Source organism: Botryllus schlosseri, chromosome 15 (genome assembly GCF_051294905.1).
Source record: "Botryllus schlosseri isolate E-star chromosome 15, Bs_hap1, whole genome shotgun sequence".
Classification (NCBI taxonomy): domain Eukaryota; kingdom Metazoa; phylum Chordata; class Ascidiacea; order Stolidobranchia; family Styelidae; genus Botryllus; species Botryllus schlosseri.
In genome coordinates, this window is record NC_137250.1 from 19958885 (window position 1) to 19985662 (window position 26778).

Genomic DNA, 26778 nt, shown 5'->3' on the forward strand with positions numbered 1-26778 from the left:
CCAATTGTACCAGTTCCGGATGTCCGCTAGATACATATCTGTGGCGCTTTCGGAAGCTCGCATTTCAAAGCAAACAAAAGTTATTACAAATACAGTATTGCTAAATAACTGACGCTGAAAAATCATTGCTCTGTACGATTACAGTTTATAGCTTCTCGATATTAGCAAATCGAGTGTAAACTCATAATTTTGATATTTCTCTAAGTTTAATATATACAATATACATAGCCACAGATTCGAAGCATTATCACGAGCTTTCGAGTTTGCGTCAAAGTGAAAGGTGTCGAATCGACTTGTCGAATTCTATCAATCAAATCCCAGCATGGTCTATATACCATAGCAATTAAAATAATATGAACATGTGGGATGGGCAGCATGGGGAGTGGGAAAACGCAGAAAAATTATTTGAAACTCTGTAAATAAAATGAAGGTGTTGGGAATGAGTTTGTACGAATTGCAGGTGAAGTCGATGGGTGTCAGGACAGCTCCAGTGACCACGATAACGACGCATAGGCAGTTTGACATACACCCGTTTTTAAATATTTAACATTCGTAAAATGATTTGTGGAATCAAACAGCACAACCTCTCGTCACGTGTGCCTCCTAAGATTGCCATTCTGTACACACGAGAATATCGCCTTTGGTATTGGTAATATCCCCGATGTGAGGTGGTGTAACATTGTATAGGCCAGTGGTTCTCAACCGCCGGTCCGCGGACCGGTGCCGGTCCGCGACGACATTCCTGCCGGTCCGCCAGGTATATTACAATTTTGTACCTTAATTTCAAGAAGCAATGTTGAAGGCTTGCCCATTAGGGCTGTTCAAAAATACATTTTATTTCCTGGATTCCAGCCATTCACTGACCAGCGAAGTCCTATACTTGTTAGAATTCAACCAAATTTGGTGTGCAGCGTTTTTTAGGGTCACCTGACAATTTAATCAGTGAATGAAGAAAGTTATTTTTCAACAGCCCTATCGCCCATTGATGAAATGAATAAAACATCAAATTTTAGAATGATTCGGAATTTCGTGAGGTAACATTAGCGCTGGAAACGTATTCGATTTGACTTAAAGTTCAAGACGTGTCATTTGTCGACATGCGAGCGACAATTACAGAACAGATACGAGCTGACTCATCGCTAAACAGCGCAGTTTGCGCGATCATTCGTTTTCGATTCATTCATTTTGTATAGGACCGTAACTGGGCAATCCAAACCGCCCAATTGGAGAGGGGCCGAGCTTGAAAAGAGCCAAAATTATTTTGCAAATAAACATGAATAATAGCGTATTCTTTTAACTTTTCCAACATTTTTCAATTTCTTTCCGCGCTTTGCGCGTTTTAGTCTTGTTAAATGTCTTACTTATTAGGCACCCTTCTCCGAGAAATACGCATGATTTATGGAAATAGGCATTCGACGTCGGCCATTGCCGCGCCATGACTTACCAACACATATTCAAGTTTAGGCTGACATGGGACTTCGAAAGGTGTGCTACAATTACGACAGTGAGAAAACCGATTCAGTCATGAATAACCGCAAATTTTCGCTATTGGCGCGATTAAACTACATAAACTCTGCTTGCACTGAGTTGAATGAATGTTCTCACAAGTACAGGTGAAAATATACACCCAACTGTAGGGTCTGGGGGCGAAGCCCCCCGGAAGTTTGGCTTATCGCTTTGTGATGGCCCAAGACCAACGTTTTGGGGGGTGGGTTGGCGAAGTTCTTTTTCGGCCCGAATTTGCGGATGGCCGGTATATAAGCTGGAAGGTGTTTTCTTGCGGCACGCAGCGTATTCGTAGTTGCTAGACTAGCTTATGCGTCTGGTGGCAGTTAGCAATGAGCAAGGTAGCACGACAACGTGCTTGGTTCGACTCCGTAACGCTTCTTCTCTCAGTATTGTCAAAGAAAAGAATATTATTCGAGCTGGCGTGATCGGTTAGCCCCACGGCCTTCGGCGCGAAAGACTGAAAACGATTATCTGCGGTAGCACGTTTATCTAGACAAGGCAATTGTACCTCAACTCATCAGACTAGCTACCAAAAAATCACATGGATGCTCTATTGAAGATAATTCATTGCGATCCAAACCCTCTAAATCTCACTCTCTAGCACCATTTAATTTCAAAACACGGTTGCATACTTTACATTTTGGCTACATTTCAATTTTGAAAGTTCACCGGTCCGCCAGACATTTTTTGAAACTTTACCGGTCCGCGAGGTGAAAAAGGTTGAGAACCACTGGTATAGGCAATGCTTTCTTTTCGACACTGAATAGAATATAATTATCACAGTACCGCTAATATTGTTTCCGATATTTGTGCCATAAATACGCGAAGGTGTCGACTAAATCGAAGTGGTGAACTAGACTTTTATTATCGGTCACTTCCGATGGGGAATACGTGTAGCCGGCGTTCTTCTTCAACAGGAGATCATGCATAACTTGAACCTGCGTTCACGTGCATCGTGCACGGTGAATTAATTTGTTCGTCGGATCGTACCATGAAATTGCAGGAAGGCCAAGGCCTACGACAAATGAGTTATCCTTATCCATTTGATGTCCATTGTCCATGTCCATGCGTCTGATACTTCTACGCATTAAGCACCCTCTACTAAAGTATCATATTATCCGTATAGGTACTATGATGGGACATGGAACATGTTATTATTGTATATGCGGTTATCTGATGACGCTGTCTGATCCAAGTCCCAGGAATATCATGATGAAAACCTTACGTTCTCGGCAAACATGGTCGTAAACTATTTACTCCACCGACATAGGTAAACAATGAGTTTTCGAGATCGTCGTCTCACATTGCGCCGGATTGAAAAATTGAAATGAAAAGAATGCTGTGTAATAAGATAGCAGGCAGACGAGCTTCAACTGTAGAGGCCCTGCGCAAACACGGATTCATACGTGGCCATCTGCACCGGTAGACGGAACATTATTCCTGTTTTCGACCTTGTGCGATGCCGCATTCGAATCAATGCTTGTTCTTCGATTTCAGCCAAATATATCAATCTCGTGATAATGTAGATTGCGGACCATGCCGTACATATCAGGCTTGCAGATCCGAGATATAGAAAGGATATAATCAAGATACCGAACGAGATGTCGTCCCCAACACTAGCGCGCCGGAGTAAAGCCTCGTTTTCAAAAATGTCAAAGTCAAAAAGCATGTGGAATTTATCAGATCCGGGACGTAAAAATAGCTTTGTTGACAAAGTAAGTAACTAGTTCCTTGATATATTCTCGCCTGTAGTCCGATGGTTAACCACCTTCTGCTCCACGTTCCCTTGTGGTATGAAGAGATGATAGCACCAGAGCCTCCCAATTCTGGCAATTCACATCACGAGAAGTACAAAATTCCCTACTATTTTCTAATGTAAGGTGGCCCACCACAAGACCACCGCATTCCTGCAAACTTGTCAGTGTTTCTCGTACGTACGTACCAATTTATCGCCTTACTACCGTAAGCATCGAATTTTGCGAGTTGATGAACTATATCGCTTCGAAGTATCAAAAGTTGTTCACAAATATTTTTCCAATAGTCTGAATCCTGTGTTTGATGACTTTTTCATACCTGCTAAAATGTCCATTCCCATTACACGAGATCCTCGTCAAAGGGAAATATCTACTTACCCCCACCCGATGGCAACCTAACTAAGAGATCTATCGACTACTCGGGACCTATCATCTGGAATGCATTACCACCACATATCCGTGAATTGCCTTGTAATAGATTCAAAAAAGACCTACTTGATCACCTCCTGTCGTTATACCACTAACACTGTTGCCCTACCTCGCCCAGACATTGCTTCATTAATCATTTGCTACCATCGTTTAATTTTTCTTCTATTTTCCTTTTTTAACTAAACATTTTTTACAGTTCAGAGTCAAGTGTATACCTGTTTGATGCTGGTGTGATCAGACTAGATGACCTTCACGGTCTTATCGATCATTCCTATCTAATACCGAATACTGTGCATGCATATTTTCTGTAGCCTACCACCATCACTGCCGTTTGTTATGTATTTTGGTTGGATGAAAATAAAGACTCTCTCTCTCTCTCTCTCATAAAGTACATTTAGATTACCTACGTAACGCCCCTGGTCCCGTCCAAATTATTATAGCCGACTGGTCTTAAGATGTCATTGCCGTCCATAGGCCTAGATCAAAGTTATATGTATCAGTCACCATTTAGTTGACGTCACGAGGGTCAAATGTATCAAGTTTATTAGACAGTCCAAATATTACTAAGTACACGTGTAGTGCCTTGGTCGCCATAAATACTTTTGACAATTAATTCATCCGATAAATTGAATTCTTACGCTTCGCGGGATAAGCGAGCAAACCCGTATTCCGTTTCCGTTACCCCGGCACTACTCGTGGTTATTATGTGTTGGCCATAGAAATGATAGAAACAAATTTTACGGTTCGCTGTCGCCACTGTGTCTGCAACTTACTATTGCCCGTGTTAAATCAACGTCACCACTTAAAATTTGTGCGTTGGGGCATTTACTCATCGTTAAATTTGTGACGTCACCTCTTTCCACCTGACAAAAATGCCCTAGGGCAGTGGTCTTCAACTGGTATGCGCGGTGCACCCCAGGGTGCATGAAAATCTGCATGGTGTGCACTGCACCAGTGCAAAAGGAAGCACCGAGGTTCGTGAGAAATATAGCATTTAAAATCAATCGTTTATATCCTGCGGGTGAAACTCTTGTTTTTGTCGGCCTAATTCCAATAATCAGCCTATTTAATGGATCGTTATTTCAATATTTGGCAGCCAGATGGAAGTGACGATACACTGATAACCGATTTCAATTTGACAAACAAATAATTATGTGAAACTGATGACCTGACAGGGGTGTATGAGTCAAGGCTACAACTTTTAAGGGTTCACCGCTCCAAAAAAGGCTGAAGAGCTTCTTGGAGGTACAGAACTTCAATATACAATTAAATAGTATATTCATATTGAAGGTACTTGGAGGCTGAAGAGCACTGCTTTAGGACACTAAAGTCTTAATCCGGCGCTGGGGCAGCATCTCTTACGATATTACTATTGGTTTCAGCCTATCGACATCAATATGCCACTAAGGTGCCGTGTGTGATTGACAGGGTTGTAATGACTCGAGTCATGACTCGACTCGAGTCACGATTTTCGGATGACTCGACTCGACTCGAGTAATTTTCTCAAAATACGGAAATGACTCGACTCGACTCGAGTCAATCTGTGTATTGACTCGACTTGGACTCGAGTCATTGCGCATGACTCGAAGCAAGTCATTGACTCGAGATTCAGACGGCGAAGACCGACATTTCATTGTAATTTCGAAGCCAACACACTATTGGGATTTCGTTTGTTGGTACTGGTGCTTGAAAATGCGACCAGAAACTGCTAAAAGTGAGGAAAATTGATATATTATAAATGCGAACCATTCAATATCACCAAACAGTGTTAAAAAGTGGGTTTAGGAAGACTTTAACTGGAAACTGAGCAGTCAACACAATGACTTGGACTCGGACTCGAGTCATAATACCATGACTCGGACTCGATTCTCTGTTCGCTGACTTGGACTCGGACTTGACTCGGTGAGAATTGAAAATGACTCGACTTGACTCGAGTCAAAAATATAAAAAAGAGATTGACTTGTGACTCGGAGCCTTGTGACTTGGTTACAACCCTGGTGATTGATATTATTTAAACTTGTTGTTTTCACTCCATGCTCACTTTCGATTCTATCGCAAGCTTCGTGATATTTCGAACTTCTTGATTGGTGGAGATAGAGGAGACATGATTCAAGAAATTTCTAAGCACACGACAAAATTGATTTGTATAGCGGAATGGATTTGAAAATTGAAATATAAAATTTTTGTGTTCATTAAGACCAATCCTCCTGCTAAGTAAGATTTCTATGAGCTTGACTGCATAGTTAGTTTATAGTAGAGCAATTTTGGTCTGTAATAAGACCAGTCAAGCTACGAAGTTGCAACTACGCTATAACTCCATGAACATTGGGCGAATTCATTCACACGATTTGCGCGTTTTCCTGACCTCGTGTGTTACATACCTTCATTAAGTTTTAATCTGGGAGATTTTAGTTTGATATTTAGGTGACGATAGGCACCTAGCTGGATAATGTGATGTCTAGCCCGATGTTTGATAATGTAACCGGATATTTTAACAGAGTTCCACGCACTGAGCTATATAGACGTCTCGTCCGCTCGAGCGCTCATGATCCTTGATCACTGCTCGTTGTTTACAAAGTCCTTGCCGCTATTCTTCGCAAGAGAGTTTGTTTGCCGCTAATCGATATGATCCCAGTGTCCTTGTAGACTACGAGTTGTAGTTAGCTCAGCTATTCGACAGGCGCTTATTGTCGAAGTATGATATTTATGGATCTCTTTTGAAGCTTCTTGGAACTGTGCTTTAATTTGCAGAGGCAGCATGGTTTAATTCTTTCAGAATGGAAGTACCGTTCCAATTTGGTTTTTTAAGAATGGAAGTATCGTCTGTAGTACGGGTCAGATAGTGTTTTGATTTGACAGGCAATCAACTCATCACAGTACCACGGCCCCGTGGATATACTCAGCTATCGCAGCTCCCGCAGCTATCGCAGCTATCACTTGTGGATATACTCAGCTATCACAGCTATCGCAGCTATCACCAAAAATCGCAGACATACAGGTCATTTAAAGGTCACGTATCGTTTAGGGCGCAGCTATCAGCGCTGGAGCTTGTCTGGGTTGAATTAGTGCGCAGCTATCAGATCCGGAGCACGTCTGAGTTGAAATAGTGCGCAGCTATCAGATTCGGAGCATGCCCGGGTTGAAATAGTGCGCAGCTATCAGCTCCGGAGCACGTCCTGGTTGAAACAGTGCGCAGCTATCAGATTCGGAGCATGCCCGGGTTGAAATAGTGCGCAGCTATCAGCTCCGGAGCACGTCCTGGTTGAAATAGTGCGCAGCTATCAGATCCGGAGCAAGTCTGAGTTGAAATAGTGCGCAGCTATCACATCCGGAGCAAGTCTGAGTGGAAATAGTGCGCAGCTATCAGCTCCGGAGCACGTCCAGGTTGAAATAGTGCGCAGCTATCAGCTCCGGAGCACGTCTGGGTTGAAATAGTGCGCAGCTATCAGCTCCGGAGCATGTCTGGGTTGAAATAGTGCGCAGCTATCAGCCCCGGAGCATGTCTGGGTTGAAATAGTGCGCAGCTATCAGCTCCGGAGCACGTCTGGGTTGAAATAGTGCGCAGCTATCATCTCCGGAGCACGTCTGGGTTGAAATAGTGCGCAGCTATCAGCTCCAGAGCACGTCCAGGTTGAAATAGTGCGCAGCTATCACTACTGTGGATATACTCAGCTATCGCAGCTATCACCAAAAATCGCAGACATACAGGTCATTTAAAGGTCACGTATCGTTTAGGGCGCAGCTATCAGCGCTGGAGCTTGTCTGGGTTGAATTAGTGCGCAGCTATCAGATCCGGAGCACGTCTGAGTTGAAATAGTGCGCAGCTATCAGATTCGGAGCATGCCCGGGTTGAAATAGTGCGCAGCTATCAGCTCCGGAGCACGTCCGGGTTGGAATAGTGCGCAGCTATCATATCCGGAGCACGTTCAGGTTGAAATAGTGCGCAGCTATCAGATCCGGAGCAAGTCTGAGTTGAAATAGTGCGCAGCTATCGGCTCCGGAGCACGTCCGGGTCGAAATAGTGCGCAGCTATAAGATCCGGAGCATGTCTGAGTTGAAATAGTGCGCAGCTATCAGCTCCGGAGCACGTCCAGGTTGAAATAGTGCGCAGCTATCAGATCTGGAGTAAGTCTGAGTTGAAATAGTGCGCAGCTATCGGCTCCGGAGCACGTCCGGGTTGAAATAGTGCGCAGCTATAAGATCCGGAGCAAGTCTGAGTTGAAATAGTGCGCAGCTATCACATCCGGAGCAAGTCTGAGTGGAAATAGTGCGCAGCTATCAGCTTCGGAGCACGTCCGGGTTGGAATAGTGCGCAGCTATCATATCCGGAGCACGTCCAGGTTGAAATAGTGCGCAGCTATCACATCCGGAGCAAGTCTGAGTTGAAATAGTGCGCAGCTATCGGCTCCGGAGCACGTCCGGGTTGAAATAGTGCGCAGCTATAAGATCCGGAGCAAGTCTGAGTTGAAATAGTGCGCAGCTATCAGCTCCAGAGCACGTCCAGGTTGAAATAGTGCGCAGCTATCACTACTGTGGATATACTCAGCTATCGCAGCTATCACCAAAAATCGCAGACATACAGGTCATTTAAAGGTCTCGTATCGTTTAGGGCGCAGCTATTAGCGCTGGAGCTTGTCTGGGTTGAATTAGTGCGCAGCTATCAGATCCGGAGTACGTCTGAGTTGAAATAGTGCGCAGCTATCAGATTCGGAGCATGTCCGGGTTGAAATAGTGCGCAGCTATCAGCTCCGGAGCACGTCTGGGTTGAAATAGTGCGCAGCTATCAGATCCGGAGCACGTCCAGGTTGAAATAGTGCGCAGCTATCACTACTGTGGATATACTCAGCTATCGCAGCTATCACCAAAAATCGCAGACAGTTTATTTAAAGGTCACGTATCGTTTAGGGCGCAGCTATCAGCTCCGGAGCACGTCCTGGTTGAAATAGTGCGCAGCTATCAGATCCGGAGCACGTCTGAGTTGAAATAGTGCGCAGCTATCAGCTCCGGAGCACGTCCGGGTTGAAATAGTGCGCAGCTATCAGATTCGGAGCATGTCCGGGTTGAAATAGTGCGCAGCTATCAGATCCGGAGCACGTCCGGGTTGAAATAGTGCGCAGCTATCAGATCCGGAGCACGTCCGAATTGAAATAGTGCGCAGCTATCAGCTCCGAAGCACATGTGGACTCGAATTATGCGCAGCTATCAGCTCCGGAGCACGTCTGGGTTTAAATAGTGCGCAGCTATCAGCTCCGGAGCACATGTGGAATCGAATTATGCGCAGCTATCAGCTCCGGAGCACGTCTGGGTTGAAATAGTGCGCAGCTATCAGATCCGGAGCACGTCCAGGTTGAAATAGTGCGCAGCTATCAGATCCGAAGCACGTCCAGGTTGAAATAGTGCGCACCTATCAGATCCGGAGCAAGTCTGAGTTGAAATAGTGCGCAGTCACCGATTCAAGTCCGAGTCCAAGTCATCGAGCAGAGGTTATAATCAAGAGGTTATAGCAGAGGTCAAGTCCGAGTCCAAGTCATCTAGCAGAGGTTCGAGTCCGAGTCATGGTATTTTGACTCGAGTCCAAGTCCAAGTCCAAGTGATTGTGTTGACTGCTCATTTTTTATTTAAAGTCTTGTCAAACCCACTTTCTATAACTCTGTTTGGTGATATCGAATGGTTCGCATTTATAATATACTAATTTTCCTCACTTTTAATAGTTTCCGGTCGCATTTTCAAGTATCAGTAACAATAGGGTGGTTAATTTACTATTCTTCGAAACTGCAATAAAATGTCGGTCTTGGCCGTCTGAGTGTCGAGTCATATGACTTGGTTCGAGTCATGTACACATATAGACTCGAGTCGAGTCATTTCCGTATTTTGAGAATATGACTTGAGTCAAGTCGAGTCATCAGAAAATTGTGACTCGAGTCATTACAACCCTGACTCGAGTCATGACTCGGAGCAAAATTTACGTGTCAATTTCAAGTCATCAAGTAATCGCTGTCGATTAAATCACTATTTTTTTTATACTATCTTCCTTGCTTTTCATTCAGTGTTGATGCCTCCTCTTTACGTCGCCTAGGTCAGGGGTCTCAAACTCAACTTGTGTCGCGGGCCGCATCAATCAAATGATTCCAAAATATCAGTTCAAAATCCATGCCCATTTTTCCATTTGAATATCTTAATTTTACCATACACAATATTATATTATATTTCAGTACGGTTAATAAACGTTCTATTCTTGCTACAACTCTATTCGTAAACAATGGAATCGGCAATATATTACGATGATTGGCCGGTTACAGTTATAAACCCCTTAAACCAGTGGTTCCCAACCTTTTTCGACCCATCGCCCCCTTTTCAAGGTCAACACCGATCATCGCCCCCCATATATTTTGTGTACCGAAAATTGGGCATACAAACTGTAATCGCCGGCGGGTTGACTAAAAAAAAAGGTCAAATTTTCGGCTCGATGTCTAGTTTGACACAATTTTGTAACTAAATTTCAGTGGGTTGACTAAAAAAAAAAGCTCCGCCGTTTTGACGCGTCATCGGCCTCCTATCTCCCCCTTCGCTATTTTCGCCCCCCCGTCGCCCCATTTTTCCATTTTCGCCCCCCTGTCGCCCCCTTCGTCATTTTTGCCCCCGCGATATCGCCCACGTTGGGAACCACTGCCTTAAACAATGGCTCCAACGATAATAAAAGCTGGTATATTTCTATAATCCCTATGTTTTAATGGTACTGGCATCAACCCTGCGTGTGAGGAATACAGCAGATTCAACTGTAAATGCGCACGTTGAAATTTATTGAATTATTATTAAATCGCGATAAGCGTTTCTCTAGTAGCTGTGGATTTTTCGAGTCAAAAGCCATGTAGCAGTGCGACGAGAGAGAGAGAGATATGATATTCTTTTTCGCCTGCACCCGCTTTGACGACGGAGTTGCGATACGGCCCCATGAAGTTATATTGTCTGCGCCCCCGTTTTTTCCTCCTCCATGCTATGATTGCTGAGCGCCTAGCAGGATAGCGGCGGATACCAATTTTCGAGTCTTTGGTATGACCCGGCCGGGGATCGAACCCACGACCTACCGCTCCAGAAGCCGGACGCATAACCATTACACTATCTCGCCCTAATGTTTGAATTATATTCCCGTGAAACTGTAAATTCTCCATGTAACCTGCATATAACGGTTTCGCGTTGGCCATTTCACTTCTGTGAATAACTAGTTTTTGGTCATGTTTTTCCATAAAATATTGTGATCAGTAGCCTATGCCTCCTCGGAATTGGGTGTCAATGCCAGCTATTTGTTTCTAATGGTGACTGGATTGAAACCACAACACCGTTGTCGGTTGTAGTTATAATGTGGCCTATGAATATATACTCTACAACTGATGTCTTGAGGGATTATTTAATACAAGTATTTCTTACTAAAGACACCAACATTTTCCAGAAATGTACTGGATAATAATAGCCTACTCATATTTTTCAATCTACTCAAAATTGCTTCGCGGGCGAGATGAAATCGTCTGGCGGGCTGGATGGGGCCCGCGGGTCGTATGTTTGACACCCCTGGCCTAGGCCAAGTTTGATGTATGATTCCATGGACCGCAAACAAAGCTATCACAGCTTATGTAGCCGTAGTAGTAGATTAATCTAATAGCAATGTGTCTCTGTTTCTTAGACGGCTCAATGCTCAAGTTGCGCAGTGCTCACCTTTACTTGCCCTTTTGTATGATTTAAATAGAACAACGATATAGTCTGTTTGTTTATATTCTCACGGATGTGTAGATGGGCGGTGTAGGCTATTGTACCATATAAATTTGTTTCAACCTCTCTCTGTATTCGGTTCTATATTTATCACGTGTTTTATTAGCAGTTCTACGTGTGCGTAAGCGATACAGCGCCTTTTTGCATGTATATTTAACTTCATATTGGTTATTTGATTCAAGATAAATAGCAAATGAATCTGTCTTTCACACAGCTAGCAAAATGTACTGACTTTGAATCATCTCTCATACTTCGAAAATTCAATTTGACTTGCTTGTGACTTGACTTGACTCGACTTAACTCGAGTCACCTCCAAAAATGTGTGACTTGACTTGACTCGACTCGAGTCACCTTCGAAAATCGATTTACTTGACTTGACTTGAGTCAAAATGTGCAATGACTCAAAGGTAGTGACTTGATCCCAACACTGGTCTGGACTCAAATTATGCGCAGCTATCAGCTCTGAACCATGCCTGGAGGTATTTGGTGCGCATCTATCAGCTCCGTCCGGAGGTATACCCTAAATTTCGTCATCAGCACAACACCGATGGGCGAAAGCCAAGTGTGTGGTTCGAAATATAATGAAAAACTTACGACTGCTCCAAAGCCGAAATACAGAAACATGACGACGATAATGAATATTGGCCTTGTGTAAAATGACCAAGGTTGTCGAATGAAACGAAATCAATATCAATACCAACAACGGCGTCAATAAGCTATATAATATTCCTCAGGGTTAGTTTCCAAAGATTTTTCAGAAAGGTAGGCCTATATATAAGGCCCTTACGCAGCATTGGTTATTCTATGTGCTTTCATGAAACAGTGCGGAGTGGTTTCGCGATGTGTTTAACACAAGGCGACGAAGTTTTATACCGTACCAAGCTTAGCGAAGGATCTGCCACGGCTCGGATTTCGTGCTAACACGTCGACGTAACATAGAGCTGAAGGGTCGGAGTTTCTCATTTACCTGTTTAAACGGTTTTTGCCATGTTTGTTGACTTCCTGCGTATTCGAAAAATTAAACATTTGCAACGCAGATGATACGGGTGTACGTTCTATTGTTAATCCCATTGTGTTTAATTCAACTCTCATTCAATGTATTAAAAGCATTAAAAAAAACAAATGAAACGAAACATGAGTGCTACGAACAATGTGCAAAATTAGACAATAACGAATGGACTTAAAAACGAATGCAATTGAGTAATTCAATTGTTATAAGGATTGGCGTTTCACTGAAATATCGTCAGTTTTGTCTTCCGTTTTCGGCCGACATGTCCTGGTTTCTTTCCCGCATTTTTCTCAGGGACTGTTACCAGCAATTTTCCATCGGATGATATCTGGCTTTTGTAATGACGCATGATGGGCTCTGATAGGAATCTATCGAAGATCAATCTCCTGTCTTGTTCAGGTTTATCATTCCATTCATACAGGTCCATTTCATACTTTGAAAATCCCCCCTTAAGGCGATACAATCCAGTTTTATAAAGTGATCGTTGAAGGTCAATGAACATGCTTGTCACTAAATCGTACAATAGAACGATCAAGTCTGACACTTTTGAATGTTTTTTCCACTGAGTTTCAACTTTGATCATAAAATCTGATAGCTGCGCACTATTTCAACCTGGACGTGCTCCGGAGCTGATAGCTGCGCACTATTTCATCTCAGACGTGCTCCGGAGCTGATAGCTGCGCACTATTTCAACCCAGACATGCTCCGGAGCTGATAGCTGCGCACTATTTCAACCCAGACATGCTCCGGAGCTGATAGCTGTGCACTATTTCAACCCAGACATGCTCCGGGGCTGATAGCTGCGCACTATTTCAACCCAGACATGCTCCGGAGCTGATAGCTGCGCACTATTTCAACCCAGACGTGCTCCGGAGCTGATAGCTGCGCACTATTTCAACCCGGACATGCTCCGAATCTGATAGCTGCGCACTATTTCAACTCAGACGTACTCCGAATCTGATAGCTGCGCACTATTTCAACCCAGACATGCTCCGGAGCTGATAGCTGCGCACTATTTCAACCCGGACATGCTCCGAATCTGATAGCTGCGCACTATTTCAACTCAGACGTACTCCGGAGCTGATAGCTGCGCACTATTTCAACCCAGACATGCTCCGGAGCTGATAGCTGTGCACTATTTCAACCCAGACATGCTCCGAATCTGATAGCTGCGCACTATTTCAACTCAGACGTACTCCGGAGCTGATAGCTGCGCACTATTTCAACCCAGACATGCTCCGGGGCTGATAGCTGTGCACTATTTCAACCCAGACATGCTCCGGAGCTGATAGCTGCGCACTATTTCAACCCAGACGTGCTCCGGAGCTGATAGCTGCGCACTATTTCAACCCGGACATGCTCCGAATCTGATAGCTGCGCACTATTTCAACTCAGACGTACTCCGGATCTGATAGCTGCGCACTAATTCAACCCAGACAAGCTCCAGCGCTAATAGCTGCGCCCTAAACGATACGTGACCTTTAAATGACCTGTATGTCTGCGATTTTGGTGATAGCTGCGATAGCTGAGTATATCCACAGTAGTGATAGCTGCGCACTATTTCAACCTGGACGTGCTCCGGAGCTGATAGTTGCGCACTATTTCAACTCAGACGTGCTCCGGAGCTGATAGCTGCGCACTATTTCAACCCAGACATGCTCCGGAGCTGATAGCTGCGCACTATTTCAACCCAGACATGCTCCGGGGCTGATAGCTGCGCACTATTTCAACCCAGACATGCTCCGGAGCTGACAGCTGCGCACTATTTCAACCCAGACGTGCTCCGGAGCTGATAGCTGCGCACTATTTCAACTCAGACTTGCTCCGGATCTGATAGCTAAGCACTATTTCAACCTGGACGTGCTCCGGATATGATAGCTGCACACTATTTCAACTTGGGCATGCTCCGAATCTGATAGCTGCGCACTATTTCAACCCAGACATGCTCCGGGGCTGATAGCTGCGCACTATTTCAACCCAGACATGCTCCGGAGCTGATAGCTGCGCACTATTTCAACCCAGACGTGCTCCGGAGCTGATAGCTGCGCACTATTTCAACCCGGACATGCTCCGAATCTGATAGCTGCGCACTATTTCAACTCAGACGTACTCCGGATCTGATAGCTGCGCACTAATTCAATCCAGACAAGCTCCAGCGCTGATAGCTGCGCCTTAAACGATACGTGACCTTTAAATGACCTGTATGTCTGCGATTTTTGGTGATAGCTGCGATAGCTGTGATAGCTGAGTATATCCACAAGTGATAGCTGCGATAGCTGCGGGAGCTGCGATAGCTGCGATAGCTGAGTATATCCACGGGGCCCAGTACCACAGTATACCAGTATTGTTGCATTGTAATTGATTGACTTTACCTATGCAGTGTATATTCTTTTAGCGCCACACTCCGTCTTTCTTTGAATAGTATATTGAACCAGTTTTGGGATCAGGTCAACAAACTATAGTTGTTATAGTACAGGTTATTTACGTGAGTTGCTGAGAATGCGGTTGACATAGCCTACTATAAATATTGTGGAAGTATAATGCAATATAAGTGCATGAAGGTGAAGGCCCAAACCTTAACCCATCTGTGTACAGAGGAGAAGATAAATTAGGAGAATTCAGTCAAGTGACCGAGAAAGTAGTAACTTTAGCTCTTGAGAAAACAAATTTTATTTAGCAAGAGTTCAACTAATGTTAAATATTTGTGCCTTTGAGCTTGTATGCAATCTTGTGTCCAAAATCCATGGAGACCTTCAGTGTGAATTAGAATTATAGGGCGGTCTTCCAAAACGCACAGTACATAATTATTTCAAAACTATCACCCATTATTGAGTGCTAGAAAAGCTCGTTTGTTTGACAATCCCACATATAGCCCATGAGTCCATGACGAATTCAAGCATGTGAGACATGTATGCTCAATTTCTCACTCAACGTAAACGATATTTATGGACCAAATAAATACATGCTTGCCATAATGATAATATAATGCCAGCATAAGTCATTATGATATCGGTCTATGGATATGCCCAAGCTGTTGATCTGCGATCTCACTGCTGATTGAATTGTAACCATATTAGAAATGTAAATGCAATCTGGTAGATGAAGGATTGGAAATGTTGATGTGGTCATTTCTAGTGCGGCTGAGAGGTTAAGAATGAGCTGAGATACCTTAGTGAAGTCTATAGTAATCATGCGTATTTATAATAGTGATACAAATAGTACTGTAACCAATCGGTACTGATTTTATACAGATATACCAGCGAAATCTATTGGCCAGATAAAAAACCAAAGGTTGATTATTATCATTTTCTTCAATGTATAAGACAGTGGTCGGGAACCTTTTTTGTCCGAAGAGCCATAATGGCCCTATTTTTTCCATCTCAACTCCCAAAGAGCCATACATGCCAATCAACTGTTACGTCACAATTGAAAATTCATGACGTCACGGAAGCACTAATTCGAACTGACTACATAGGATTCCTCGTGTGCGCCATATTTTCTCAGTAAAATCTGGTATTTATTGTTCAGAAATAAAGGTCAAAACGAGAGGTATAGAACAGACGGGCCAAGCCTCACCCTTGATAACGCAATTCATATGTAGCTTAGAATTTATTTCAACTGATATTAATCGAATGTGACTGCCACACTGGTTACGAAAATCTATATACTTATCGACGTCTCAAAGTATTCGGCGGTAACATAACGTTGCACTACACGCCTACATTTTATTGCCGGTACTACACAGAGCTATACTTACCAATCAAGAACGTGGATAGCTATGACGTTGTGTGTAATTCGAGTTTGTAATTGTCACATTCACAAAAGTTCCTTTCGCGATGTAGATCAGCAAGACAATGCGTATTTGAAAACTGCGTTTTGAAATGGGCGGCGCCGTGTCTGCTATGCTCTTTGATTAATCAATGTATCGCACAATTCAAGAGTTCGAGTCGGGTACATAGAATTCGCGAGTGATATTGGCCACCGCCGTGACAGTAACTTGAATTTGATGATTTTGAAAAGAGGGGGTCCGAGCCCCTAAACTTGAAGACAACATTGTCTTTACCTCTCAAAGACATGTTTGTACTGCCACGAGAATAATTATTTTGGCCGTGATTAATATTTACCAACTACTCGTTGCAATATTGATCAATTCAATACAAAAATAAATATTTGGCAAACAGCCATATCTTATACCCAAAAGAGCCATATATGGCTCGCGAGCCATAGGTTCCCGACCACTGGTATAAGACCTACATGGAAAATTGTCCTGTAGTGCCTTTCTGCAAAACAAATCCCTTTTGCAGCATGGAAAGTTGTGGGATTTATTTTGATTCCCCAAAGACTTTAGCAATTGAGAATATGAATAATTGATTGTATACTATCTTTGCAATACTATGTTTGCATGTGATAGATTTGGTGTTGGTGAGAATATGTAGATTTATGATGTAGCCAGGAAAATTCTGTAAATAACAACATGACTTAATCAGCTGATATGTTATTTCATATTATAGAAACCTCTGACCCACTACAGTACAAATGATATGAAAATCTCCGAAATCTCAAGATTACCGGACCACGACTGACCTATCGATCTCGCTTCCCATGACATGCCGCCCTATTTCTTGTCGCATTCTTCTTCTATACTATCTTCTTTACTTTCATTCAGTGTGCATGCCTCCTCTTTACATCGCCTAGGCCAAGGTGGGTGTCAGATTCCATAGACTACTCCTTGTCGCTTCGACATCTTCCTGTCTTTTCATTGTATCGCATTTTTGTGGTGTATTGAACTGATAAAATTGCTAATAAACCAATGATGATGATGATGATGGTCATCAATATTCATAAACTTGAACCGTGATTGCAAAATATGCTCACAATCGCGCTTAACAGCGCCAATGCTCTTAAAAATGTCTGAAAAGTGATACATAATGGATATCGGTTAACAGCATTAGAAGCAGAGATGTTAATACTTGTGATTGAACATATCATTACTTATTTAAGTGCATTTTTGTGTTGCAAACAGTTGTTAACTCTAATCAAATCACTACCTTGCTATTATCATCATGAGAGAACCTCCGCCTCGTAAGGTATGAGATTGGATCGATGCGTTATGTGTAAATTCTATTGAGGAAACTCGGCTTTGTTAATTGTGTTTGCTGTGATTTCGATGTCATATACATATGCATCGTGTACGGTCGTTCTATCTTGTGAATAGAATATGTTGAAAGGTGAATGTGGTATCCTTCTTCTGTTACAAACAGTCTTGAAAATCAGCCGATGCCTGCATCCATAACCAATGAAATCACTTTCAAAACCACGATTGGTGAAATGCAATATTGAATTTCAGGCAAAACTGACTCAATTGGTTAAGACCGCGCAATTGGAACAGTTGTCGAAACTTCAAAATAAACACTTACAAGAGTGTGAACTGCTCGATGACATTAGAAATTTTGGCAAGCAGAGATCGCAATTAGAACGAGAATATGCATTGGTAAGTGATTTGCGTGTGGCTTCACAGTGTCAATTAAATCCTGATCCTCCAGACTTTACTTTTCCAATATCTAAACCGATTTGATGAGATGTGTGCATTATGTAACCTGAGCAGAGAATTGTGTGGCACACAAAACTTGTTTGGAATCTAGCTTGGTCTGGAGCGTTGGTGCCAAGATTTACAGACAAAAACACTAGCATATGCACATTGCACATGCGACCGTGCTATTGATTTCTTTGACAATATTTATTCAATATCCTGGAATTTTTCGGCGCTTTACCTCCAGGCATTTACAATTGTTTTGTCTAGTCTGATGTTGATATTTAGTCCCACCATCTTACGGTACTAGATCCTAATGACTCGACAAGCCTTACAACTACTAGAAAGCATGCGTGCGGCTCGTCTTTGTACTGCATTATTGAAATCCCGAACCACTTATCATACCCCTCTGAGCCTAGATTAGATTTTTACCATTGTAACGAATTACAATTACACCCTCGGACTCTGTCGCGTTAACCCTGTGACGTTGTATCACAGGCTCTGCAAAAGTTGGTACTGCAGTATCAGCGCAAGGGATTCCCTAACAAGCCATCAGCACCGGAAGGAAACCACGCGTAAGTCATGTCACGACCTATTCTATCGGAGCATGCTCTATTGAACATTTAGGCATTGATTTATCGGCATATTATCTTGCGTCGAACTGTCGAAATAAGTAATGAGTTGAATGGTAATGTTTTTGATCACAGCCGTTCATGAATTTTATTAGTCCGATGCCCGGTCTTTGAAGGAGCTTTGGTGGCAAGATAGCTCTGATTCTACAGGTGTCTATGTGCTACATTTCTTCATATTTGAAGATGAGAAACTGTCACTAATGACTTAACCTCCTTGTGAGTCAATTGGATAGGAAATACTGCTTTAGGGATAGGTTACATGCGGCCTCATTCCTTCACGAATATTAAGAATGGGTCTTGTTGAATGCTATTCATTTTTATCGACCTAATCCCATTCATCGGCACATTTCGTTCGTGGCACCCCTTTGATTTATTAAATACACAGAATTCCTTTCTCCAGCTGCTGGCATGTAGGTGGATAATTGCTACGAACATGGATGCTGTAAGGCTGAATTATTACATGAATTCTTTAATATTGTCATTGGCTATATTTTACTTGAAGTTATTGGATTCTGTTTCTTCTTGTATGCCTATAATGTACTTTTTGATTGTCAGGTCTTCGACTTGAACTTGACTCATATTTTAGAAATATTGCATCCTTGTCGATAAATTGCTGAAAAATCGACCAATGTCAATTTTCGTGTCCTGTTTGAGATTATCTGAAAGTGTGTCGAAGTTGAAATTGTAATCATTATATTGTCATTCCATGACCCATGTCCTTTTTGGAGTGCCCATTGACATTGTGTATCTTCCCGTCGAACGTTATTTGTTACTAGTTCTAGTTACTATTGTCATGAAACGTCCATATACATCGCCACTAATTATATGTGACATTCTTTACCACCCTGTAAGACCTTGGTTAAATAATTGCTTTGTACGATGTCGCAACGCGGTAACTATTTAAAAGCCCGTAAATTACTGCCTTAACAACTGTTAAAATAGATTGTGCAGTATATACGGTTTCGTTGTGAGCTTTTCTATAAAATTTATATTATAAAAGATTTAGTAAATTTTTGTTCTAACAGTTCGCAAAACTCGTATCGGAAAGTTTGGTCGTAAGTCAACTGATATAGCACTCAACGTTTGCTGTTGTAGCACTAATCTAGTCATCAGCACTGTAGTTTGAGGCTCATCCTAACTGTAGCTTTTTGTAATTTGTTAAAAATTGTACCTCCGATCGCGATTATCGAATGATTATTAGTAATTGGAATTTTTGCATGTTTTTCAGTGTTTTGTGTTTGGATAATTTTTCATTGAAATTCTGTGCCGGTATGATGGGTCCTTAGAACAAGACTAGTAAGCTATTTCACACCCCATGCGTAATTTTGCATGTCACTTGTACCTATAATATCAGCGGCTTGATAGGTCTTTGTAGCCAGCGGATCTGGTTATCCCAATGAATCAGCAATACTCAACTGCCACTTGGCGTAATTGAAACCAATTGGCACATTTTGAAACTAGGCGAATTGCTTGCATTTTTGGTGTCTTTGTTTGAGATATGTGTGAAAAATTGGGATGTCATACTCTCATGTCTCAGCCATGATATAATATGATATGTGTGGCGTTGAATTGGCTAGGTACCGGTATATCACTGAAAATTATCGCAAGTCCCTTTTGACTGGACTGGTAAGGCTACTTTCCTTATCATACGACATATACTGATGTGGAAGGGATAATCTTTTCGGTGTGAAATGATTTTGCTGTGTCATTAGTGATTCATTGTGTGTCCTCTTTACTACTATTCACTTCTTAGCCGCTGCGATTCAATACATCCCTGTATAGCTATCAATAAAAAGTTTCGTCCCTTAGAGAAATTACAAAAAATTGCCCTACACCCTCATTGTCAAATCAAAATGCATTGAAAAGAGAATAAGGCAATAGGCCTATGTAATCGATTGAGCATCTGCGTATACGGTAGGTACAACTTCATTATCAAAGTAATGATTACTTTTGCGTTTTTATTAAACACATTGAAGTTTAAACACAATTCAGTTGATTCCCACTTCTCGAGAATGCATCATTACTCTCAGAAGGCCTTGTGTCGCCCTTGGAATCTTTCACACACCCCAGTTTAAGTTCCTAGAAAGTCACGGGTTAAATTGGCAATTTTTGCGATATCCGCACACTTACGATTGCTCATTGAAACAAATAATTATCGTTATAATTAACTCAAACTATGCAGTCGAAGCTGCGTGAATAATCCTGTGACTTGATTTGATGTGCCATACCGATATTGTTAGCGGGTGTATTTTTTTCTAACGAAGGACTATCGTATCCGTCTGGCAAACCATATTGGAATCTACCGATAAAGCCGCCCAGGCCCGGATAAAGTCATCGGACTCGTATAAAAATGGGATTTATGAGGCGGCCAAAAATTTCCGCTCGCAAAAGGAGGCTAATCTCAAAAAGGTACTGTACTAAAAGTAATCGTACAATGCTCGAGCGGAGATTAAGCCCTTGTATTCAGTGCCAGGATCTCCTAACGACACTCCAGAACGAAATAACCGAAACTGTGAAGGAGCTGACGAAAACGAAAAAGAAATATTTTGAATTGCAACAAGTAGCGTCGTCTGCCCGTGAGAAGTATCAAGAAATCGAAGGAAGGTTGGTGCCACACGTCAAAATGTTATGCTGTACAAACTGGCTATCAACTTTACGTACATTTTTCGATGTAACTTTATATTTAAACGCTTTCGATAGAATGAGACCATTTTGCAATGACTACATGGTGATGAGCGTTTACCCTAGTCACGTAATGAGTCATGCCTACAGCTCTCATGAAATTATTTGGTCTGGTGGTTACGCTAACCCGATTTCCTGTTAATGCTACTGTTGCTTTGCTGAAGCATTTCATTTAGAAACCCTTGGTATGTGTCTATGATACTGCTCTCGTCTGTAGTACTTTTAAATCTGGGGAACTTTGATGTTAGGATTAGCTTTCCCTGTGATGTTGTCAACAATGTCATCAATTTGATTGGTTTCCTTGAGTGTCGAAAATGGTAGCCTACTTATTGACCCATTGGTATTTGGTATGCTTGCTGAAACAATACTGGATACTCACTAGCTATATTCTACGACAACAGTGTTAGTTGGCTGGATTGGTATTTCAAATTCTTATGATGATTACAATGCTTCTGTATCAGAGCTGCTACTGGCCTTACAGGTTTCAAATTGTAATATACGAAACCCTATTTGATGTGTTTAGCTATATTATATAAAATGTAACTTAATCATTCATTTTACTATTTTCATTTCTTAAAACTAAAACTTCAAAAAGGTGTGTTCTTCGTCACTTAAGCACCAGTTGTGTGGGCTTTGGATCGTTCATAGGAATCATCTAAAATCTTTTACAATAGCTTCACTTTTGATTCAGTTCATAGTAATTCCCAACTTATGCCAAGCCTTTGGCCGTTTTTCGATACTGTAGTCTTTTGAGGTAAGAAGTACTGGCGGCTTTCCACTCTTTTGTAAGCTGCCATTGATGCATTATCTTGTGTTATGGTGCGAAAACAAAAATCCTAATCTATGACTTTTTGGGGTCTGTGGAAATTCCCTTAATGTGTGGGTCTTGATCGTAAAAATAGTTATGGTATCTCTATTCATAAATCTGCTCATTTTAGAGAAAATTACTACACTACCTGATGATATCATCTAGGCGCGTGATGCTATCTGTTATTTTGCATTTAGGAGAAAGAAAAATCAGTCTGGTATTTTTAAATCCAAGGCAGGCTTGGAGAAAGAAAGTCAAAAGGTAATTCCCTTTGCCATTCCGTGGAATATGTCGTCCATTTCCAATTTTTGATATGATGTCAGTGCAATGAATACTAACATGGCAATACTACTCGATTGATTTCCTTATACAGCATAGAAAACAACGTTCTGTTCATCATTTACTATGCGCATAATGTGGTGTAACTTCTAATTATAGACGAATTAGTTTTGTGGCTGAACTTTGAGGCGTTGAAAAATCTGAATGTGATTTGACTGTTCGAAAATTTCGGCTGCATCGATATCATTCCTCAAAATTCCGCCTTGATTACACCTTTGTCATTGATTTCGTGAAATTGTAGCTTACGTCACGAGATAGGCACTTCGGCGGATTTATAATTCATAGCGATGACAGCTATATTATGTTTCTCTGCAGTTTGCAGCTTTCCCGGAACGTGGTATGATGTTGGAATATATAAAAAGTAGCCTACACTCCAATTACAGCTGGGCTCTTCCATTTTTGACGTAAGCATTCCGATCGAATGCCTATGAATAAATGCATCCTGCTTATCGAGTGCAAGTTACACTGATGGATCGGAATTTATATTTTGTTCTACAAAGACTGTGTTCATTGTATATGGTATTTAGGATTTTCTCAATATCGATGTTAGTAAAATAGCATATACCCGTTCGATGTTAATTAAGCGATAAGCTGTAACAATATTCATTTCTAGATTTTGTTGTGGGCTTGTAACTTTAAGAGCTTGCTTATGTTTTCAGTTGGAGCAAAAATGCGACGAGTTCAATCGAAGTTCCACAATCGCTCGTAACGAGTACATCCTGGCGCTTGCCACCGCCAACGCGCACCAGAAAAAATATTATCAACTGGATATCCCCGAATGTTTGAAGGTGAAGTCGATTTGAAATGACCCGGCCGTGTTGCAAAATTTTAGCATGGTGTATTTGTGTAGGTTCTTGATGGGGATGTGTGCACAAAATTCCAAGATTATCTCAGCGCAATGAGCCGTTACGAACTTGAAGCGTCAGGTACCGCACAGGAAGCGTACGCGACCTCTTTACAGAAGTCCACGATGGTAAATTGAGTTTCTCTGCCTCTGCATGATATTTGCTGCATCTCCATTACTTAACTGTTTCAATCTCCCTTATCTGAATGGGATCAAAATTGCATGTGTAGCAACTTTTGGTTTTCAATATATAGTCCGTGATTTGCAAAGGCTCGTCACAATATGCCATGATATGTCATAAACATTTCAGCAATGCTGCCCAAGATGTGCATTGTACCATAAGTATAGCCAGGATGAAATATTTTTGAGAGGTGTTAGTTAGGTGAAGTGGTGTGATCAATATCTGTTGTGATGTAGTGAAAACTGGGACTGAGAAATTGCGTCATTGCTCCTATTAGCTGTGCACTTCTGCGTTGGATGATTGATTTTCTGAAACTAACCGCCAAAACAACACAGCCCAAACAATTTTCTAGCACTGCTTCTCTAGCGCTTTTTTGTGCAATTGCGGTTTTTGTATGGTCTGGTCATGTTAATTGTGTTTTGTTGTATCTTGGTGTTTGACATGTTTTTGTAATTATGTAACAGTTGTAATTAACAATTTCCGGGATAAAACTTTTAATTGGCCATATTTGCTCGGGAAATTTCGACTGTCAATCAGTTTTTAGAACATTTATCGCTTGTAAGTAGCACAGTAATGCATATGGTAACTTTTCATCTATTAGTTAGTACTTAGTAGTACCATAATTTCTTGATAACGAGGAAAAGACACTAGGAATGACATGAATGTCGTTTCAAGTTTACTGCACATTTTATCAATTGTCGCTTTCAACTCTTTGTCATGCTCATGGGCACTCCGCACTTTACGAATAATCTAAAACGTGTGCTGCCTGCAATTTACTCAGTTTCCTGAAAAAAGCGAGTTCTTCATTGCTCTCATGAACTCTGCGCACTCTGCGCACTCGGTTATATCAAGGTAGTCATATTTCCGATTTGGTCGAAATCATGAATGCTTCAAATACAGGATGTGTAGCGTACTTCAACTGAATGTGAGAAAATATAAGTGTTACAGATAATGCATGTCGAGATATCCCTTATCATGCGTTTAATGTCAGGCATTTTGAAATTGCATCAAAATTTCAATATTTGATTGCTACCATACTTGCCTTGGAGTCGACTTTCATCAAATACGTCAACTTAGTTTGTGCCCACAGTTGGAGTTTGTGTACCGTCTAAAATAGTATATTGAGCTTGAGTGCTCTCTTCGACGCGATTATTTGAAATTTCATGCCGCTGACATATTTGGTGATACGATTCTTTATATACAATGTTCTTTCCAATTCTCTACTTGTTACTGACGACTAACCCTAACGAGTGTCAACTGAAAATATTCGGGTTTATTTCAATATGAATATACTATTCAATTGAACTGTTCCATGTAGGCTACTTCTTGATTTTCTTGTAATTGTAAACTTACAGATATCGAGAGAGTTCAGTACGCGTTGCTTCCTGAACGAGAACCCTGTCTTCGAATGGGGCCCCAAATACGATTTCGAAGCTTGCGAAGACGACACGTCCGACGGACAACTTGTCGCAGAGCAAGGCACAGACGGCGACGATAATTCATTAAACCGCGAAGCTAGAAAGTGAGCGTTTGATTTGCTCTGCTATCCATGGTGACTAGATGCGATGTGGGTTTACAGGTGGGCCGGTAAATTTGTGAAAGAAAAGAAGCAATTGCAAAGGTTGGAGAGGCTGAAGCAAAAGTTGGAAGGGTTAAAAAATCGATATACAGAGGTGGGTGTTGCTGTGAAATTCGATTTGAATGTATTCTGTAATTGAACTTGTGTCGCAAAGTACCAGAGTTGTCTATGTCTAAGAGGTCTATCTGTTGAGATACGGTAACTGCATAGTTAGCATATGTGGTAGATGTAGATGTAGAGCTATCTTTCCCGATCCATTCGATACTCTGCAGTAGCATTCTTAAGTGGTGTCGAAAGATTTTTGTGTGTCACACTGTTTTTCGCGCGGTGTCGTCACTATGTTGACAATTCTACTGCAGTTTCTAAACTGAAATACTCGCCTTCAAGATTTGTTTACTGGAAGCTATCGTTATGACAGATTCAAAATCATTTTTTTGTCTGGAAAATTGTCGCAACTGTGTGGGCGTATAGGCTGCTGTGTTATGAATGTGGAAGGTAGTTTAGTAATTGCAGGCTTAAAGGCACGATTCTGCTCTAGTCGTGGAGATGTTGACAAGCAATTGTACGGTTGATATTGTGAAGAACTGCTTCACTAAGTTCCTTGCATAGGCAGTTTACTAATTAATCGTTACTTGAAGACTTTTCGGGGCCCTGCTAACCACCGCTTTTACATGAGTTGAACTCCTACGGAATTTTGTCACCACCTATAATCGGTCGGGCTCTAGTCATAATGTGTGCTGAAATAAGTACAGTCGGGAAAATACCAAATTATTGTTGTGGTTAATAAAACTTTCCAATTGTATATAATGTAACTTTCGTCAACACTCATACTTTTATGATGGGTCACTTTTCAAATTTCGTAGAGGCCTCGGGCCGCATGAATTCAATAGTGAGACAAAATCTACCACACAGTCCTAGTGCTGTTTGAATATCATTCGATTTTCTGCAGAATCCTGAAATCGCCAACGAAGCGAGCATTAACGACGCGGTGTTAAAGCTCGAGAAATGTTTGGAAGACACGAGACGCCTGGAAACGTACAGATTGAAGTCAGAGTCCAAACTTGACGCTTTGCGCAAAGCGCCGGGCATCGATGTAGATTTGTGGATACAAAGTGCTCAAAATCAGGTGAGGCCGCATCAAAATTATTGAAGTTTTACTTAAAAGCGTCGGTAAGTTAATTTAAAGTGAGTAGAAAAACAAGGAATGTATATTTATACTCGAGTTCACGTAGAAGTTACCTGTAGTGATTTCCAAATACGTAAAAAAGTCAGTATATCAGTCCTAGTTTTACCTAACATACCGAAAACTGTAGAGTCGAACTTGAACACTCCCAGTCAAATATCCTAGGTCTAGCTTGCTAGACTGACAAGATGGTGGAGCGTCCGGCTTCTTGATCGGTAAGTCCTGGGTTCAATCCACGGCCGGGTCAGACCTACCTGATTTTTAACATTGGTATCCATGGCTTCCCCGCTTGGCGCTCAGCATTACCGCGATAGCATGTAGGGGTGGTGCAAGACTTAGAAAGGCTATATTTGCACCTTCCTTGTCCAGTGGCACATCGTGTACCATAGAATGCATATGCAGTTCTTGCAATGATCATTAGTTTCTAAATCATAAGTCGGTGTATATGCTGCAAAACACATCAAGGACAAAGATATGCAACTGAAAACTGTTGAGTAGGATTGAGAGCACTTTAAAATGATAACCACTGCTTAGT

General features: G+C 41.8%; 1 protein-coding gene and 2 long non-coding RNA genes across 6 annotated transcripts in view; 2 read left to right on the forward strand and 1 right to left on the reverse strand.

Annotated features, from left to right (window-relative positions):
• The window catches only part of LOC145457134 (uncharacterized), a 36050-nt gene extending 32162 nt beyond the window's left edge, over window positions 1-3888 (reverse strand). Inside the window, exon 1 of the long non-coding RNA XR_013920789.1 lies at window positions 3791-3888. This is a non-coding gene — a long non-coding RNA (uncharacterized LOC145457134). The remainder of the gene's footprint in view (window positions 1-3790) is intronic.
• The window catches only part of LOC145457126 (F-BAR and double SH3 domains protein 2-like), a 34145-nt gene continuing 9620 nt past the window's right edge, over window positions 2254-26778 (forward strand). The window contains exons 1-12 of one of the 4 annotated variants that reach the window (XM_080335294.1): window positions 2254-3224; window positions 17813-17956; window positions 18494-18570; window positions 19653-19682; window positions 20892-21036; window positions 21095-21231; window positions 22315-22378; window positions 23116-23244; window positions 23307-23429; window positions 24837-25003; window positions 25061-25154; window positions 26010-26186. In XM_080335294.1, coding sequence (XP_080191420.1) covers window positions 3111-3224; window positions 17813-17956; window positions 18494-18570; window positions 19653-19682; window positions 20892-21036; window positions 21095-21231; window positions 22315-22378; window positions 23116-23244; window positions 23307-23429; window positions 24837-25003; window positions 25061-25154; window positions 26010-26186 — 1401 coding nt within the window. In that variant the 5' untranslated portion in view covers window positions 2254-3110. Of the gene's footprint in view, window positions 3225-17301; window positions 17553-17812; window positions 17957-18493; window positions 18571-19652; window positions 19683-20891; window positions 21037-21094; window positions 21232-22314; window positions 22379-23115; window positions 23245-23306; window positions 23430-24836; window positions 25004-25060; window positions 25155-26009; window positions 26187-26778 lie in introns of those variants that run through there. The other 3 variants (XM_080335290.1, XM_080335293.1, XM_080335291.1) reach the window with 3 other exon arrangements.
• LOC145457599 (uncharacterized) lies at window positions 7991-11618 on the forward strand. The gene is made up of 2 exons (XR_013920933.1): window positions 7991-9175; window positions 9233-11618. It is a non-coding gene; the product is annotated as an uncharacterized LOC145457599 (long non-coding RNA).